Source organism: Chiloscyllium punctatum, chromosome 34 (genome assembly GCF_047496795.1).
Source record: "Chiloscyllium punctatum isolate Juve2018m chromosome 34, sChiPun1.3, whole genome shotgun sequence".
NCBI lineage: Eukaryota > Metazoa > Chordata > Chondrichthyes > Orectolobiformes > Hemiscylliidae > Chiloscyllium > Chiloscyllium punctatum.
In genome coordinates this window covers 53,357,698-53,378,339 of record NC_092772.1, presented here as the reverse complement: position 1 = coordinate 53,378,339, position 20,642 = coordinate 53,357,698, and the positions used below count along the sequence as shown (strand labels likewise).

The following is a 20,642-nucleotide window of genomic DNA, read 5'->3' as shown; positions in this document are numbered from 1 at the left end:
TATTTTGGTGTCATCTGCAAACTTACTAACCATACCTCTTATGCTCACATCCAAATCATTTATATAAATGATGAAAAGTAGTGGGCCCAGCACGGATCCTTGTGGTACTCCACTGGTCACAGACCTCCAGTCTGAAAAACAACGCTCCACCACCAACCTTTGTCTTCTACCTTTGAGCCATTTCTGTATCCAAGTAGCAAGTTCTCCCTGTATTCCGTGAGATCTAACCTTGCTCACCCAGTCTCCCATGGGGAATCTTGTCGAATGCCTTACTGAAGTCAATACAGATCACACCTGCTCTGTCCTCATCAATCCTCTTTGTTACTTCTTCAAAAAACTCAATCAAGTTGTGAGACATGATTTCCCCACTAAAGCCATGTTGACTATCCCTAATCAGTCCTTGCCTTGCCAAATACATGTACATTCTGTCTCCCAGGATTCCCTCCAACAACTTGCCCACCACTGATGTCAGGCTCACTGGTCTATAGTACCCTGGCTTGTCCTTATCAGCTTTCTTAAACAGTGGCACCACGTTAGCCTACCTCCAGTCTTCCGGCACCATACCTGTGACTATCAATGATACAAACATCTCAGTAATAGGCCCAGCAATCACTTCCCCTGCTTTCCACAGAGTTCTAGGGTACACCTGATTAGGTCCTAGGGATTTATCCACTTTTATGCATTTGAAGACACCCAGCACTTCCTTCTCTGCAATATGGAAATTTTTCAAGATGTCACCATCTATTTCCCTATATTCGATCTCTTCCATGTGCTTTTCCACCGTAAATACTGATGCAAAATATTCGTTTAGTATCTGTGTCATCTCCTGCGGCTCCATACAAGGACTGTCTTGCTGATCTTTGAGGGGCAAGATTAGAGTGGTGCAGGAATGAAGGGCTCCTGCCCGAAACTTTGATTTTCCTGCTCCTCCGATGCTGCCTGACCTGCTGTGCTTTTCGAGCACCACTCTAATCTTGACTCTAATCTCCAGCATCTACAGTCCTTACTTTCACCTAGCTGGTCCTTGAGGGGGTCTATTCTCTCCCTATTTACCCTTTTGTCCTTAATGTGTTTGTAAAAACCCTTTGGATTCTCCGTAACTCTATTTGCCAAAGCTATCTCATGTCCGCTTTTTGCTCTCCTGATTTCTCTCTTAAGTATACTCCTACTGCCTTTATACTCTTCTAAGGATTCACTCAATCTATCCTGTCTATACTGACATATGCTTCCTTCTTTTTTTTAACCAAACCCTTAATTTCTTTAGTCATCCAGCATACCCTATACCTATCAGCCTTTCCTTTCACCCTAACAGGAATATACTGTGTCTGGACTCTCGTTATCTCATTTCTGAAGGCTTCCTATTTTCTAGCCGTCCCTTTACCTGCAAACATCTGTCCCCAGTCAGGTTTTGAAAATTCTTGCTTAATACCATCAAAATTAGCCTTCCTCCAATTTAGAACTTCAACTTTTAGATCCGGTCTATCCTTTTCAATCACTATTTTAAAATAAATAGAATTATGGTCGCTGGCCCCAAAGTGCTCCCCCACTGACACCCCAGTCACCTATCCTGCCTTATTTCCAAGAGTAAGTCAAGTTTTGCACCTTCTCTAGTAGGTACATCCACATACTGAATCACTTAACAAATTGCTCTCCATCTAAACCCTTAACACTATGACAGTCCCAGTCGATGTTTGGAAAGTTAAAACCCCACACCAGAATCACCCTATTCTTTTTACAGATAGCTGAGATCTCCTTACAAATTTGTTTCACAATTTCCCTCTGTCTATTAAGGGATTTATGATACAATCCCAATAAGGTGATCATCCCTTTTTTACTTCTCAGTTCTACCCAAATAACTTCCCTGGATGTATATCCGGAATATCCTCCTTCAGTACAGCTGTAATGCTATCCCTTATCAAAAACATCACTCCCCCTGCTCTCTTGCCTCCCTTTCTGTGCTTCAAGCATTTGTTTCCTGGAACATTAAAGGAGAATCAAGAGGCAGTTGTTTTACACCAGAGGGTGGTAGTGCCTGAAATGTGTTACAAGAAGAGATGGGGGAAACAGATACAATGACAATATTTAAGAGGCTTCTTGCTGGATACTTTAATGGTATAGAGAAAAGGGATACAGACTGCGTAGAGGGAAAAGGATTTTAGTTTAGAAAGGCATTGTATATCAGTGCCGGCTTGGTGGGCCGAAGGGCCTGTTCTGTGATGTTCAGTTCTTTGTTCTTCAGTTCTCTTTGTTCTTTCGTCACAGCATAGAAATTTTTTTCATCACAGAGTGAAAAGGATTGTTTGAGGTAAATAGCAGAGATGTATTAAAGGGAATGCATCTGAATAATCACAGGAGTGTGAAAGGAATAAAAGTTTATTTTGACAGGTCAGGATGAAGAAAGGTGGAATGAAGCATATGTTTGAACACCGTTGTAGTTTAGATGTTTCTGTGCTGCAATATTATGTTTCAGATTGGATTGTCTATTATTCTATCATTTTAAAGTATCTGTTGATGTTTCTGACCAAATTTTCTAATATATACAAAGTGAGCATACATCTCGTCTGTCCTATCTTGTCGCCTCTGCTTGTATTTATAATGGCAAACATGGTCCTCCTGTCCATCCCAGTGTATTCCGACAGCTTTTGAAACTAAGAGAAAAAGGACAGAGAGGTTTCAAACAGTAAGTATATAAATCTGTCAAAATGATTACACAATGTAAATCATAAATCTGGTATAAAGTTCACTGAAAAAAATGATTATCATTATTGTTTATCTTTTATTTGTGCTCAAATTGGTTCATATTTATTGTATGAAAACAGTGGCTATACTTTATTGGCTGCAATTGTGAAATTACATAGAGGCTTGTCTGTCAACATATTGGACAGCCATATTTTACACAGCAAGATCCCATAAACAATGTATGAGTGAATCATTTGGTAATGTGATTTTTCAGAGTTGATAGAGGTGTAAACATTGGCCAGGACATAGGGGCTATACATTCCCCCATCCCCAAACCCCTCATCCCAGCACACTTTATAGAAGGACTCTGCCTTCTTGTTTTTATGTCTTTAAAAACTTGGACAACAAAAATAAAGAACTAGCCGTGATTGGAACTCCGTTGACTTTGTTGACTATGAGGTTGTTGATTGGGGTTGTTGATGTGGACCAATCGGGAAAGCCCTGGATGACCAATATTAACAGGGGACGCAGCTCCTCTTCATTAACTGAAATGGTTTGGAGGTCGTTTGGAGGATGATGCCTGTCTTTTACCAGAACCTGATCACTGTCTGGAACATGGTTGAATCGCATCACGCTTATCCTCTCGCAGGAGTAGCAGCTGTTGTCAGACAGCCGTTGCTCAGGAATCTGCACCTCCGTACTCGCGAGTTCAAGTGGCTGTCAGAAGATATGGCCGTAGCTGCAAGGGTGACCAGGGTCGAAGACGTGCTGGATGGCGGGAGTCTGGGCTGGATGCTGCCACAGGATATAGCAAGCAGGGCAGCGGGTAGATGTCCGGTTCGTGGCCACTGCCATTCGACGCCTTAAAACAGCGGTGCTCGGACTCAACATAGTGCACCAGTTGGAGGATGCTCAGGTGTGCAGTGGAATCCCATCTGGGTTTACTCCTGTCTGAACGGAATTGGCCCCAAGGAACCATACTCCCCCTGGGAACCTGTGCCCCACACCTCTTCTCCCTCATCCACCTCCCAGACACACCTTGGCGTGCCTATTTGCCACCGGGCAGCAGGGATCCCCAATGGAGTGTTGTCTATGTGGGAGTCTGCCCCCTTTCAGGGATCTGGGGTGGAGGATGCTGCATGCGGCAGTCCCCTACAACCGCAGATTATGGTGGTTCACGGACTCCCAGCCCAACTGTTTGTTCTGAGGTGCTGTGGCATCCATGGACCATGTATATATTAGGAGTGGGCACTTGCACTCCCTTTTTGATTTCCTTAAAAACATCCTCCTCTGTTTTTGGTTGCACTTCAGTCCCACGCTCCTGACCTTTGAACATCAATACAGAGGGGGGAGGTTAGGTCAGATGACCTCCTCATGGGTCTGCTCCTGGGCCTGGCCAAACTGACTATAAACAGGTCCAGGCAGCGGGCCATGGAGGGGGTCGTTAGGGCCGATTGCCTGCCCATCTTCCACAGTTATGTCAGAGCCTGGGTGTCCCTGGAGAAGGAGCACGCTGTGTACACCAACATTCTCGAGATTTTCAGGGAAAGGTGGGTGCCACAGGGAGTGGAGTGTATCATTTCCGCCTCTGACTCTATTTTGATTTAATCTCTGCCCTCCCCTTCACTGTTTGCAGGATTGCCCTCTGAGAAGGGCACTGCTTGTCACCGGCCAACTGGTGTTACCTTTCTTCCTGGTGGTGGAAATTGAATAATCTCTGTACGTGTGCAAAGAGATTAATGTTTTAGGTAATGATAGTACATGCCAATGGTTTATCTCTGGTTACTTATAGCTATATTCGAATTACTTGGAATAAATAATATTTCTTGGTTTGAGTGAAACCTAGTCTATGCTTTTTACCAGTCCTCACTTTCTCCTTGAAAGACAAGTAAATTAGGGTATTCTGTGTATTTTTATACACTCCTATAAGATTGCGGTTTGATTTACAGCAAACTTCCCCTGTGGGTTTTCCTGGGTTTGGATTGTATTGAATTGTGTTGGAAGCAGAAGCAATGAGGATATGAGTGTGGTATTGTAAAAATAACACTAGATTGTGTACTGCAGTTAAGACAGGGAACAGCAAATATTTTGCTGCAGGTGGCAGTGTTGTTGAGGCTGTGGCTGTAGAAATGGAATAGTTGCAGGAACAGGTTGTGGAAATTTTTCCATTACGTGCAGTGACTGCAGCTATGGCTAAACTTGAAGTAAAGTGTTAGAATACATTAAAATGTAAGAAGTTCCAAAAACAGTAAATTTATATAAATGGGGAGGAAGAATGAAAGTCTTGCTGTCTGTATATTATGGATTTGTAATTACATGCATTTTGGAAATGACATTTAATTTTCGTTAAGGATGGGGGCACATAAGGACTTTTAGAATGTGTAGTGCAATGAGAAAATACTGTTTTTAAAAACAGGAATTTACCAGGATGGCTGCATAATTTCATAGCAAGGAATTTAATAACTGCTGTGAATTTTTGTTATGGCTGTGGGTTCCTGTAATATGCAGATGATCCAAAGAGGAGGAGTTGTTCACACATGAAGCTAATTGGTTCTTAGTTAACTGAGCAGGTTGAAGCAAGTCATAGAGACACGAAAAGAGAGAAAGGCACACATGATTGTGGAATTGCTTTCCTCAGCAGAAGCCAGCAGTAAAACAACATAGAATTAAGGGCTTAGATGGAATGGAACTTGTTAAGAGTGTTCAGGAAAGTTTCCTAAAGCATTATATAGAGTGCCATACTTGAGAAGGGGCAAAACACCATCTACTTTTGGGGAATAGGGCAGGATAGGTGACTGAGATGACAGCTGGGGGAGCACTTTAGCACCAGTGGCCATTGTTCTAATAATTTTAAAATAGCTACAGAGAGCGACAAAACTGGTCCACAGGTTCAAATTCTAAACTGGGGCAAGGCAAATTTTGAAGGAATTAGACAGGAACTTGCGGGGGTGGATTGGAGTAGTTTGTTTGCAGGCAAAGGGACCTCTGGCAAGTGGTATTTAATAGTATAATAGCTAGAGTTCATGGTCTGTATGTTCCTGTGAGGATGAAGGGCAAGGTTGGCAGGAGTAGGGAACCCAGGACAAGAGATATTGAGGCTGTGACCAGAAACAAAAATGGAGGCATGGCTCAGGTAGGGGTAGCTGAGATTGAGAATCCCTGGAGGTATACAGGGGATGCAGGAGTTTACTGAAGAAGCTAATGAGGAAGGTGGTAAGGAGGCACGAGATAGCTTTGGCTGAGAAGATTATTTAAATATATTAAAGGAAAACAAGTAACTAGAGAGAGAAAAGGACCTCTCAAGGACCAAAGTGGACACATATGTATGGAATCAGAGGAAATGGGTGAGTTCCTCAATGAATATTTCACTTCCCATGTTTGCCATGGAGAAAGACAAGAAGACTAAGGAACTTGGGGAAGTTAGCGGTGATATTTTGGGGACAGTCCATTTCACAGTAGAGGAGATATTGAACATGTTAGGATGTATGAAGATGGATAAATCTCCTGGTCCTGACCAGATATAGCCAAGCAAGAGGCGAGAGAAGAAATTACAGGTACCCTGGCTGATATATTTGCATCATCGTTAGCTACAGGTGAGGTCCCAGAATACTGGACGGTAGCAAACGTTGTGCCCTTATTCAAGAAGGACTGCAAAGAAAAACATGGAAACTATAGACCAGTAGGCCTGACATCTGTGGTAGGTAAATTACGAGCGAAGAATAAGATAAACAGGGTTTGATTAGGAGTGGTCAGCATGACTTTGTAGATGGAGATCATGCTTCACAAATTTTTAATATGTTATTTGATGAAGTGACTAGGAAGGTTGATTAAGACAGGGCACTAGGAATAGTCTGTATGGATTTCAGTAAGGCCCTTGATAAGATTCTGCATGATAGGCTTTCTGAAAGATTAGATTGTATGGAATCCAGGGCAAGCTGGCAAATTGGATATACAATTGGCTTAATAGTAGGAAGCAGCAGGTAATAGTGGAAGGATGTTTGTCGGACTGGAGGCCTGTGACTAGTGGATTGACTCAGGGGTCGGTGCTGGGCCCATTGCTGTTTGTTATCTATATCAATGATTTGGATGAGAACGTACATGGCATGATTAATAAGTTTGCAGATGACACTAAACTAGGTGCTATCATAGACAGTGAGGACGGTTATCAGAAATTGCAGCAGGATCTTGATCAGCTGGGGAAGTGGGGCCAAGAAATGGCAAATGGAGTTTAATACAGATTAATGTGAAATGTTGCAGTTTGGAAAGTCAAATCAAGGCAGGAGTTACATTGTGAATGTTAGGGCCTGAAGGAGTATAGTGGAACAAAGGAACCTTGAAGTTCAGGTGCACACTTCTCGGAAAGTGGAGTCATAGGTAGATTAGATTACTTACAGTCTGGAAACAGGTCCTTTGGCCCAACAAGTCCACACCGACCCTCCGAAGACACCCCACCCAGACCCATTGCCCTACATTCACCCCTTCACCTAACACTACAGGCAGTTAAGCATGGCCAATTCACCTAACCTGCACATCTTTGGACTGAGGGAGGAAACTGGAGCAGCCGGAGGAAACCCATGCAAACACTGGGAGAATGTGCAAACTCCACAAAGATAGTTGCCCGAGGCGTGAATAGAACCCGGGTCTCTGGCATGGTGAAGCAGCAGAGCTAACCACCGTGCCACCCCAGACAGAGCAGTGAAGAAGACTGTTGGCACAATGGCCTTCATTAGTTAGGACATTGAGTATAGAAGTTAGGAAATTATGTCACAGTTGTACAGGACATTGGTGAGGCTGCACTTGGAGTACCGTGTTCAGTTTTGGTCACCTTGCTTTGGGAAGAATGTTATTAAACTGGAAATAATGCAGAAAAAAAAATTAAAGAATATTGCCAAGACTCAAGGGACCAAGCTTTTGGGAAAGGATGGACTGGTTAGGACTTTTTTTCTTTCAAGTGTAGGAGACTGAGGGGGGATCTTACAGAAGTTATAAGATCCTGAGAGGTATGGATGGGGTGAATGCACTCAGTCTTTTTCCCAAGGTTGGGGAATTGGAGGACAAGAGGCCGACACTTTAAGGTTAGAGGGGAAAGAATAAATGGGAACCTGAGGGGCAACTTTTTTACACAGAGGGTGGTATGCATATGGAATGAACTGTCGGTGGAAGTGGTTGAAGCGGGTACATGAACAAGATTTAAAAGGCATTTGGACAAATATATGGAAAGGAAAGATTTAGAACGATATGGGCCAAGTGCAAGGAAATGGGGTCAGCATGGAATGACATTTTGGTCGGCATGAATCAGTTTGGGCCAAAGGACCCGTCTCTGTGCTATCTTGGCAGGACTTATACACTTAAGGGTAAGGTCCTCGGGAGTGTTGCTGAACAAAGAGACCTTGGAGTGCAGGTTCATAGCTCCTTGAAAGTGGAGTAGCAGGTAGATAGGATAGTGAATAAGGCGTTTGGTATGCTTTCCTTTATTGGTCAGAGTATTGAGTACAGGGGTTGGGAGGTCATGTTGCGGCTGCACAGGACATTGTTTAGACTACTGTTGGAATATTGCATGCAATTCTGGTCTCCTTCCTATTGGAAATATGTTGTAAAACTAGAAAGTGTTCAGAAAAGATTTACAGGGAGTTGCCAGGGTTGGAGGATTTGAGCTATAGAGAGAGGTTGAATGGACTGGGGCTATTTTCCCTGGAGTGTCAGAGGCTGTGGGGTGACCTTATAGAGGTTTATAAAATCATGAGGGGCATGGATAGAATAAATAGACATGGTCTTACCCCTCTGGGGTGGGGGAGCCCAGAACTAGAAGGCATAGGTTTAGGGTGAGAGGGGAAAGATAAAAAAGAAAATAAAGGGGTAACCTTTTCACACAGAGAATAGTATGTGTATGGAATGAGCTGCCAGAGAAAGTGATGGAGGCTGGTACAATTGCAACATTTTAAAGGCATCTGGATGGTTATATGAATAGGAAAGGTTTGGAGAGATATGGACCAAGTGCCAGCAGGTGGGATTGGATTGGGTTGGGATATCTAGTCGATGTGGATGAGTTGGACTTAAGGGTCTGTTTCTGTACTGTACATCTCTATGACTCTATAAAACTAGTTTTCCTGCCTGCAGCAATTGTGAGCAGTGATGTTTGAATTCAGAAATGAGAAGCACTGTACTAATGCATCATCCACTCTAATTTAATTTATTTGCCACTTACAAACTAGTGGAAATATTAAAAGAAAGACAATTGAACACCAAGGGCCTGGTGAGCCACAGAAGCTTCACCTCAGCATTGGAACTAAGAAGCAAAGACTAATCAATGGAGTTTCCAGTTTTTGTTTATCTCCATCGTTAGTCTGTTTTCACTGTTTTGTCTGTGTTTTTCATTGGGGTGGAATTTATCAAAGGATTAGATTTTTAGTTGGTAGTGTGATATAGATTTTTATCTATGGCTGAGTTTAATCATTATCGGAATTAATTCTTGGTTAGTGTAGGTCTGTGCTTTCCATCAACCTTGGTCTGAAAATCGGGTCAACTGGGCGCACTGTGTGTACATTTGCTTGGAATCGATGATCAAAAAAGCAATATCAAAACATTTGGAAAGTCAAAACACTACTCGTCAGATTCAGCATGGTTTTGTAAAGGGCAAATCATGTTTGACTAATTTGCTAGAATTCTTTGAAGATGTAACAAGCAAAGTGGATAAAGGGTATCCTGTAGATGTAAAATATCTGGACTTCTGGAAGGCATTTGATAAGGTGTCACACAAAACGTTAATTCACAATATTGGATCATATGGGATTATACGTAATGGATTAGCTTGGATAGGTGACTGACTGATGGACAGAAGACAGAGAGTCAGGATAAATTTTATTTTTCTGGATGCAATAAATAACTAGTGCGGTGCCACAGGGTTCAGTCCTTGGGCCCCAGCTATTTATAATCAACATTAATAACTTGGATGCAGGGATAGAGGCTCAAAGGCAAATTTGCAGATGACACAAAAATAGGCGGCATAATGCAATGACGAAATAAGCACTTTACATGTGGATATAGATAGGTTAGGAAAGTGGGCCAAAATGTGGCAGATGGATTTTAATGTGGATAAGTGTGAGGTCATGCATTTTGTTCAGAAAAATGGGAAGGCAACCTATTATCTAAATGGGGAGAGACCTTGGGGTGCTACGGTACAGAAGGATTTGGGTTTGCTCATTCATGAGTCACAGAAAATTAGCATGCAGCCATTCAGATAATAAAGAAAGTGAATGGAATGTTGGCTTCTATAGCTCAAGGAATAGAATATAAAGGTAAGGAAGTATTGTTGCAACCACACAAGGCATTGATGAGACCACACCTGGAGTATTGTGCTCAGTTTTGGTCCCCTTATTTGAGGAAAGATGCAGTGGCATTGGAAGCGGTTCAAAGGAGTTTTACGAGATTGATCCCAAAGATGAGGATTTTGTTATATGGAGAGAGATTGAACAATTTATGCTTGAAATCTCTGGAATTTGGAAGAATGCGGGGAGATCAAATTGATGTTTTCAAGATGATGAAAGGTCTGGATAAACTAGATGTAGAGTAGATGCTTCCTCCTGTGGGGCATTCTGTGATGAGAGGTCATAGTCTTAGGATAAGGGGTAGCACATTTGAAACAGAGTTGAGGAAAAACTACTTCTCCCAAAGGATTGTGAATCTGTGTAATTTGCTGTCCCAAAGTGTGGTGGATACTGGGACAGTGAGTAAATTTAAGGAGGAGTTAGGCAGATTTTTAAATGCTAATGGGTTGAGGGTTATGGGGAGAAGACAGGAAAATGGGGGCGAGGAGCATATCAGCCATGATCAAATGGCGGAGCAGACTCCATGGGCAAAATGGCCTAATTCTGCTCCTATATCTAATGAACGAACTGTAGAAACAAAAAGAGCTAGATTTATGGTGCATTAGTCTAGTGCATCGTAGCATTGATTGTGTTTTGAATTGTGCCTAGAGAGGCAGGCAGAGCTTCAGTTAAGCATCACATTCTGGACAATACATCTCTAACTGTGCAGCACTCCCTCAGTATGGATTGTCATTCTAAACTTTAGGCTGATGTTTCAGCAATGGGAGTTTTGCCTACACCCTCTGACTTAGAAGACCAATGAATGTTCTCATGTCTGCCTGTGCCCCCTCACTGAGAGATATCTTCAGGCTAAAACCTGCTTCCTAAATTGAGTGTATTTGAGTGCCTCGTTCAGCCCTTCCATCCTCACATTGACACATTCAGTTAATAGGAGGAGCTTGGGGCTGAGAGTCCAGACCAATGTCAAAACTTGGGAATTACTGTATCAAAACATCTTCAGTCAATTAACTGTAGCATTTCACGAATGCAACACACTACTTTGTCAATGGTGATACATGATGGGCAATCAGTACTAACCTTTCCAATAATACCCATGTCACAAACTAAAAAAAATTGTACTGACATCAATATACGTGATTCTACGAACTAAAACTATTACCTTCTCTTGTAGAAGCTTGTAGTTGTATATGTAACTATAATATCTCTCTGGTATCCCTAATTGGTCAAATTTGGTCCCAATCACAATCCTGTAAATATCTGAAAAGAGAGAATTCAGTAAAAATATTAATGTTCAACAGGGTACTGAATGGAAATAAAGGTTATAAGTCCGAAAGCAAAATGGAGACTTACATTTCTGAGCCACAAGAGTTTGGAGCTCCTGAAACTGTTTCATTATATACAGATCAATGTTGTCGAATGTGTTCATATCAAAAACGAAAGCCACTCCATGAATGATATTTTCTGGAATGATTGAATGTTTATCTTCAAAACTGGGATTAAATTCATGCAACTAAATCAAAGAAAAATGTTTCTGTTATACTGAACGTTCCCAACAGCATAAATACTTACAATTCTTGGGCACTTATTTAGTGATTCAGCAAATCCATATCCCTTGAGTCAAGTGACTGCCTCCTCAGTTGTTGAGTTTAAGGCGATTATTCCACCACTTGTCTGTAGATAGGGCAGTCCTCAATAGGGTGTTTGTGTGCATGCAGAATTTTCGGAGGTGGAGATTACTATGTTGAGTAAAGATCACTTTCAGTGTAGTGATTCAAAATCTCCTTGTGAGCACTAAGTTGTTTATCTGCTGGAGGTATTCATCAGCTGATCAGAGTAGGCCTGATCATCCCATTCATTAACATTACACAGATCTAGATTGATTCCATCTCAGTGTTAGGTCAATTAGTCAGAACATCCCTCCCTTTTTCTGTCAAACTCAGCTACAACTTTTGCCTCTTCCCATTTTTGATATTTTGCCCCAATTCATCTCATCTTGATCCTTGTGAATGAAATCACTTAATTGTTTCAACACAAAAGCAGACCAGACATTATCTGTGGTGAGTCAAAAAGTGTGACACTGGAAAAGCACAGCTGGTCAAGCAGTATCCGAGGAGCAGAAGAATAGATATTTCAGGCATAAGCCCTTTATCGGGAATGTGATGATGAAGAGCTCATGCTCGAAATGTCAACTCTCCTAGTCCTCCGATGCTGCCTGACCAGCTGTGCTTTACCAGGACTGTACTTTTTGACTCTGATCTCCAACATCTGCAGTCCTCATTTTCTCCTATTTGCGGTGAGACGAACAGAGTTATTTTTCAATGTTAACTTTGTCCCTCTCTGTGCAGATGCTGCCTGACATGATAAGTATTTCTTGCATTTAATGTCAACCTGAAACAACTATATACACGTGTACATAGAATTTCTTCTGTTGTAAAAGTACTTGAGCCTGAGTCACACTTCTCACAAATCATTGCTAGAAGTCAACCAATCATATTACAATCATAACTATGGAGAAAATTTAACACGAGCTTTTAATTTCTCAGTTACAATTCAACTATTTTCTATGCCCTCAATTGTTTAACAGGAATGAAAGGAGACTCTAACTTAGCCCCCAGTTCTGGAAGTTCTATCCTTAAACCCAACACTCATTGGTGAAGAAGGTGAAGTGGGAGTTTCAGGGGATGGAAACAGATTGAATCTTTCACACTCATAGTTCATGGAAGAACCTGCACATTGAAGAGCTTCCCAGGTTATTTGGAGAGACAACAGACCCTCTAGATAGGTCCAAAGATCCCTTTTTGATCAGTCAAGGTAACACTTTAGGAGAAAGTTATTTTTGTATTTGCCAAGTGGAGACATGAAAATGCATAAAAAGGGAATAATATCAGTGAAATGGTCAAGCTTGCTCACTATTTAAATCCATTGCCCTTTTAGTTTAAAAATGTCTACCATTTATAATATTCAGTGCTTGTAATGTCATTATGTCTACTGACATAAACCAGGGAGCCACCATTATAGAAATCATGCCATATGATTACCTTTACTACGATGAGGGGCCTTTCTTTCACAGTTTGATTGATTGCTTCAAGAGATGGAAAGTCTTTCATGTTGGGCTAAGAATCCAAATATGTGCTTTCACAAGGCATTCACTAATTGAATAGAGTCTTTACGTGTATGCAGGATTAAGGAGTTGGAGGAATATGAAGAGAGAATGTGTTTTTTATGAATGAGTAAATCTTTTTAAATAAAATCTGCAATTACAGCTTCATTTTGTTTCCTCTCAGCGTCGCTCCTGAGGTCTGCCCATAGTAGGGAGACCATGAGTTAGAATGGAGGCTCTTAAGGCAAAGGAAGCTGTGGGATATAGGTTGGGACTGAGTTAGCACTGAGTTGTCATGAGTGACATCACGGTCCTAGGGGTTAGGAAGAGAGACATAGATTGGCTTTGGTGATATCAGCGGTCACTGGGGTGCTTAAAGGACAAGGGGTGTTGTCGGAGATATGAGGTGCCATGTGAATAGGCAAATGGCATGAAATGGCATCATTTGGCATTGATGAGGCTTGGGGAATGTCTGGCTGTGAAGGAAAACAGACTGTTTCAATCTTGTTCGTACAACATCTCAGTACTAAACTTGATTTCACACAGCTTACTCAGCTTCTTCTTTAACATCATTGTCATTTCTGTCCTCCACCCCCTGCATGTGATTCCCTTGGAATTTGGTATGACTATTGGTGCTGTTTGAACCTAACACCTATTTATGCTTTGTATGAATATTGACACAACTTTTTGAGGCTGTTTTGGCCTTTGCATTTTGTGAAGACTCGCCTGGGATAGCACACTGAAAATCAAGCCTCACTATTCCTGGAATCATCACAAAAACTAAAGATTTTGAAAGATTATGTAAAATCCCCAAACTGCCTGATTTTTTTTACCCAAGTTGATAGGAATCATGGACTAGAGTTCGTACTTAACCAGAGTCACTAATTATTTGAGGTAATTAAAATCTAGTCACAGGTAACCAATAAATTGAAGTAAACTTGAGAAATTAAAACTCCAAACCCTTCTGAACTATTTCCTGCACAAACATAAATGCAGAGAAATTTAAAGATGGGAAAAAAAATTACATGAATGGAGAGAAAACTGGAAAAACCTTTTGCAAGATCTGTTTAGTGGATTTTTGCTGACTCAGATTTCTCCATGATCTTTTTATTCGAATGCTTCCACTGGTTTGCAAGAGGCACAGGATGGCTGGTTTGCTTATGAAAAGTCACTGACTGATCAAATTCAAAGTCACGGCTTGAATTAGCTACTGAAGGAAAGATAAGTTGGTTAAGATAAGATGAATAACAATTAGCTGAGGAGAGTAAATAGCTACTAATGGAGACTATTAGTGGCTAAAAATTAGTTGTGTGCAATAACAAACCATCTGATAACAAGGCATGGTGTGTCAGGGTTGGGGTAATGACATTGGAGAAGGTGTCTTAAACCCAAAAATTGTTGACCTCAATATTGAGTCCAGACAGCCATGGACTTGCCAAGCAGAAAATGAGGTGCTGTTCTTCTAGCTTGAGCTGAGCTTCACTGGTGCACTGCAGCAAGTCTGAGATGAAGATGTTGGCCAGGGAATAAGGTGCTGTGTGGCAGGCAACTGGAATCTCAGAGTCTTTTTGTGGTCAGAACATAGGTGTTCTGCAAAGCAGTCACCCAGTCTACACTTCTGTCCCCAATGTAGAGGAGACCACATTGCGAGAAGCAAAAGCATTAGACTAGATTAAGTGAAGTGCAAGTAAAGTGCTGCTTCACCAGGAAGATATGTTTGGGTCTTTGCATACTGAGGAGGGAGGTAAATGGACAGATGTTACACCTTCTGCAGTAGTAGGGAAAGGTGCCATGAGACTGTGGGGTGAGGGTTGGTGGGACTGAAGGGTGTCCCAGAAGGAACAGTCCCTGTGGAAGGCAGACACGTAATGGAGGGGAATATGTGGCTATTACTATTACAAGGATATTACTTGAATGCTAAGAAATTGCAGCACGCTGCTGTGCAGAAGAACCTTGGTGTCCTTGTGCATGAATTACAGAAGAATGGTCTGCAGATACAACAGGAAGTTAGGAAGGCAAATGTAGTTTTGTCCTTCATTGCTAAAGGAATTGAGTGTAAAAGCAGGGAGGTTATGTTGCAACTGTATAGGGTGCTGGTGAGGCCACACCTGAAGTACTGCGTGTAGTTTTGGTCTCCTTGAGAAAGGATGTACTGGAACTAGAAGGGGTGCAGAGGATGTTCACTGGATTGATTCCGGAATTGAGGGGTTTGGCTTATAAGAAGAGACTGAGTAAGTAGACTGGGATTATGTTCGTTGGAATTTAGAAGAATCAGTGTGAATCTTATAGAAACATATAAAATTGTGAAGGGAATAGATAAGATAGAAGCAGGGAGGATGCTTCCACTGGCAGGTGAAACTAGGACAAGAGGACACAGCCTCAAAATTAGAGGGAGCAGATTTAGGACTGAATGGAGATGAAACTTCTTTACCCGGAGGTTTGTGAATCTATGAAATTGCCTGCCCAATGAAGTGATTGAGCCTTCCTCACTAAATGTTTTTAAAGCTAAGATGAAAATTTTTGAACAATAAAGGAATTAAGAGTTATGCTGAGAGGGTGGGTAAGTGAAGCTGAGGCAAGAGAAAATCAGCCATGATCTTATTGAATAGCAGAGCAGGCTCAAAGGGCCAGATGGCCTACTCCTGTTTTGAGTTCTTATGTTGGGTGGTGGCATCCTGCTGGAGGTGGTGGAAATAGCAGCTAATGATCCTCTGGATGTGGATGCTGGTGAGAAGATAGATAAGGACAAGGGGGACCCTATTGTTGTTGTCGAAGGGAAGAGATGGGGTGAATACTGAATGCAGGAGATGGGTCAGACCCATGTCAACAACGGTGCTGGGGAAGAAGATGGATATTTCGGAGGCTCCCTTATTGAATCTGTCAGCATCAGAACAGATCTGATATAGATGGAGGATCTGGGAGAATTAAATAGAGTCTTCACAGAAAGTAGGGTGTGAGGATATATAGTCAAGGTAACTGTGAAAGTTGGTGGGTCTATAGTGGATATAGATGGCTATCCTATTCCCAGAAATCGAAACAGAGATGTCGAGGGAGGGGAGGGAGGAGTCAGAGATGGACCAGGTGAAGGGAAGAGCAGGGTGGAAATTGGAAGCAAAGTTGATCAACTTTTCCAATTCCGCATGAGAGGGGGAAGGGGCACCAATTATATCATTGATATACTAGAGAAAGAGTTGTGCCTGAGGGCAGGAATACAACTGGAACAAGGAATATTCCATCTACCCCACATAGAGATAGGCATAACTGAGACCCATGTGGATATCCATGGTACCTGAAGAAAGTGAGAGGAGTTAAAAGAGAAGTTGTTTAGGATGAGTATGAGCCCGACCAGGCGGAGAAGGTTGATGGTGGATGGGGTCAGTTCAGACCTTTTTCCAAGGAAGAAGCAGAGAGTCCTGATATCATCTTGACTGGGAGTGGAGATGTAAAGGAATTGCACGTCTATAGTGAAGAGGAGACAGGTCAAATCTGCAAACTGGAAATTCTGGAACTGACGTAAAAGCGTCAGAGAAATTGCAGATATAAGTGGGAAAGGACTGGAGAAGGGCAGAAGAAATCTATTCGAGGTAGGAAGAAATGGGTTCTGTGGGGCAAGCAGAAACAATTAATCTACCAAGGGAGTCAGTTGTATATTTTGGGAAGCAGGTGGGGGAGTCCAGAACTGGAGGGCATAGGTTTAGGGTAAGAGAGGAAAGATATAAAAGAGACCTAAAGGGCAACGTTTTCACACAGAGGGTGGTGCGTGTATGGAATGAGCTGCCAGAGGAAGTGGTGGCGGCTAGTACAATTGCAACATTTAAAAGGCATCTGGGTGGGTATATGAATAGGAAGGGTTTGTAGGGATTTGGGCCAGGTGCTGGCAGGTGGGACTAGATTGGATTGGGATATCTGGTCGGCGTGGACAAGTTGGACCGAAGGGTCTGTTTCCGTGCTATATATCTTGATGATTCTATGAGATTCCCCCTCATCCTTCTAAACTCGGTCAAGTATAAACCCAGACTCATCAAACGTTCCTCATGTGTTAAGCTTTTCATTTCTGGGACCATTCTCATGAACATCCTCTGAACCCGTTCCAGGGCCAATATATCGTTCCTGAGATGTGTGGCCCAAAACTGTGCACCGTACTTCAAACGTGGTCTGACGAGAGCCTTATCGACCCTCAGTATTACATCCTGCTTTTATATTCAAGTCCTCCCAAAATAAATGCCATCATTACACCTGCCTTCCTAACTGCTGACTCAACCTGCAAGTTTACCTTGAGAGAATCCGGGACTAGAACTCCCTAATCTCTTTGCATTTCTGAATTTTCTCCCCATTTAGAAAAAAGTCCATGCCTCTATTCTTCCTACCAAAGTGCATGACTTCACACTTTCCCACGTTCTATTCCATTTGCTACTTCTTTGCCCACTCTCCTAACCTTCTACAGTCTCCCTGCCTCTTCAACGCTATCTGTCCCTCTACCTATCTTCATATTAATGGCGAACTTAGCCAGAATGCCCTGAATTCCTTTATCTAGACACTTAATGTGTAAAGTGAAAAGTTGTGGTCCCAACACTGAGCCTTGCAGAATGCCACTTGTCACTGATTGCCATCCTGAGAAGGATCCTTTTATCCTCACTCTCTGCTTCCTGCCAGGAAGCCAAGCTTCTACCCATGCAAGCACCTTGCCTCAGTCAACATGGACCCTTATCTTACACAGCACCCTCCTGTGCAGTATCTTGTCAAAGGCCTTCTTGAAATCCAAGCAGATAACATCCACTGGCTCTCCTTGGTCTAACCTGCTTATTACTTTCTCAAAGAACTTTAGCAGATTTGTCAGGCATGACCTCCCCTTGATGTAACCATACTGACTTTGCCCTATTTTACCATACACTTCCAAGTATTCAGAAATCTCATCCTTCACGATGGATTCCAGGATCTTACCCATTACAGAGGTTAGGCTAATCAGTCTGTAATTTTTTGTCTTTTGCCTTACTCCCTTTTCAAACAGGAGTGTCACATTAGCAATTTTCAAGTCCTCTGAGACCCACCCTGATGCTAACAATGTTGGTAAGATAACTTTTGATGAATAAGGTAAATGCCTCTCAAAATACATTTTCATTCTTCAGTAAGGGAGGTGTGATGTAATATATGGACTTATACAGAAATTTGTAAAATATTACTTATTGTAAGTTTGGGTTTCTGGTGTTTGAGTTTGTATCCAAACTTTGTCATCTGATTGATGTTAATAATTAACATCAATATTTCTGTTGCGATTGTCATTTCTTCTAAAACAGTTTAGGGACTGGAGCTTCACAATGGCCTTTATTTGTTTTACGATCCAGACTCAAAGTTTGCTTGGAATATCTGGAACTTAATTGTTTTAAGCTGAAGGGAAACAGCCAGAGCAGAAAGATGGACAGTAATGACTGCAGTTGTGAAACTTGAAAGGGTTCAGAAAAGAGTTACAAGGATGTTGCCAGGTTTGGAGGGTTTGAGTTACAGGGAGAGGCTGAATAGGCTGGGGTTGTTTTCCCTGGAGCATTGGAGCTGAGGGATGGCCTTATAGAGGTTTATAAAATCATGAGGGGCATGGATAGGGTAAGTAAACAAAATCTTTTTCTGGGGGTGGGGGAGTCCAGAACTGAAGGGCATAAGTTTAGGGTGAGAGGGGAAAAATATAAGAGGACCCTAAGGAACAATGTTTTCAAGAAGATGATGCGTTTCTGGAATGAGCTGCCAGAGGAAGTAGTGAAGGCTGATACATTTGCAGTTTTTAAGAGGCTTCTGGATGGTATATGAACAAGAAGGGTTTAGAGGGTTATGGGCCAAGTGCTGGCAAATGGGACTAGATTAGGTTAGGATATTTGGTCAGCATGGCCAAGTTGGACTGAAGGGTCTGTTTCCGTGCTGCACTTCCCTATGGCTCTATGACTCTACGCTGGAAGTCAGAGTCAATATATGTGAAGCTAGAAAGGGACAGCAGATCAGACAACATTCGAGGTGCAAGAAAGTCAATATTTTGGGTCTGGGGATTGGGTGGGGCAAGGGTAGGTGGGATGATGATAGTTGAATGCATGTAGGGAGTTATTGTGGTTGTTCATTGTGAAGGGTGGAGTGGATAGGTGAGTAGGAGGATGGACAGGTGAGGGAGGTGGTGATGGGAGGGAGGGCTGGACATGGAATGAGGCTGGAGGGATTTTAAAGCTGGTGAATTCAATACTGTGGCCATTGGGCTATGAGATCCCCAGGCAAAATATGAGGCGTTGTTCCTTCAATTATCAAGGAAGCAATATTAGGACATTTGGAAAGTCAAAATGCTATCCATCAGAGCCGAATGGTTTAATGAAGGGCAAATCATTAATCATGGAACTTAGAAGAATGAGGAGATATCACATTGAGGTTTGCAAGATGATAAAAAGTGTGGATAAAATAGACATCGAGCAGATGCTTCCTCTTGTGGGGCATTCCAGGACGAGATGTCATAGTCTTAGGATAAGGAGTAGCAAATTTAAAACAGACTTGAGGAGAAACTATTTCTCCCAAAGGGTTGTGAATCTGTGGAATTTGCTACCCCAAAGTGCAAATGGGATAGTGAGTAAATTTAAGGAGGAGTTAGACAGATTTTTAATTAGTAATGGGTTGCTGGAGTTCTTTAAAGATGCAACAAGCAAAGTAGATCATGGGAATGCTGTAGATGTAACACATCTGGACTTCCTGAAGGTGTTTTATAAGGTGCCGCACAAAAAGTTAATTAACGCGGTTGGATTATATGAGATTAGGAGTAATTTATTAGCCTACATCGATGACTGGCTGATGGACAGAAGACTGACAGTTGAGATAAATGGGTTTTCTTCTGGAGGGCAAGATGTAACTAGTGGGGTGCCAGAGGGTTTGGTCCTTGGACCCCAGCTATTTACAATCTACATTGATGACTTGGATACAGGGATAGAAGGCTCTACAGCCAAATTTGCGAATGTCACAAAAATAGATGGGATGGCAAATTGCAATGAGGAAATAAGAATCTTACATCCGGATATAGATAGGTTGGGAGAGTGGGCCAAAATATGGCAGATGGAGAATAATGTGGATAAGTGCGAGATCATGCATTTGGGTTGAGAAAATGGGAAGATGTTCTTTTATCTTAATGGGGAGAGACTTCGGGGTGCTCCGGAACAGAGGGATCTAGATGCACTCATTCATGAGTCGCAGAAAGCTAGCATGCAGGCACTGCAGATAATAAATTTATAGCTAAAGGAATGGAATATAAAGGTAAAGAAGTATTGTTGCAACTATACAAGGTATTGGTGAGACTGCACCTGAAGTATTGTGCACAGTTTTGATCGCTACAGCAGTCAAGTGGGCACAAAGGAAGGAGTTCCAACAGTTCTATCAGATCAACGACCACATACAGATGTGACCTCTGTGACCAGGACTGTCACTCCAGCATTGGTCTCTTCGGTCACAAGCGAAAAGCCAGAACAATGAGGATGAAACCCGTGGTCAGCCATGACTGAAAGAGGCCTCACTCACTTTGATCC

The 20,642-nt window shown here is 42.2% G+C and overlaps 1 protein-coding gene across 1 annotated transcript in view; it reads right to left on the bottom strand.

The window, feature by feature from the left end:
* Positions 1 to 2,006: 2,006 nt before the first annotated feature.
* LOC140459014 (uncharacterized) overlaps positions 2,007 to 20,642 on the bottom strand; it is a 33,944-nt gene continuing 15,308 nt past the window's right edge. Inside the window, exons 5-7 of the mRNA XM_072553727.1 lie at positions 11,355 to 11,514; positions 11,164 to 11,261; positions 2,007 to 2,648 (exon numbers count right to left, since the gene is read on the bottom strand). Of these exons, the coding sequence (XP_072409828.1) occupies positions 2,484 to 2,648; positions 11,164 to 11,261; positions 11,355 to 11,514 (423 nt within the window). The 3' untranslated portion in view covers positions 2,007 to 2,483. The remainder of the gene's footprint in view (positions 2,649 to 11,163; positions 11,262 to 11,354; positions 11,515 to 20,642) is intronic.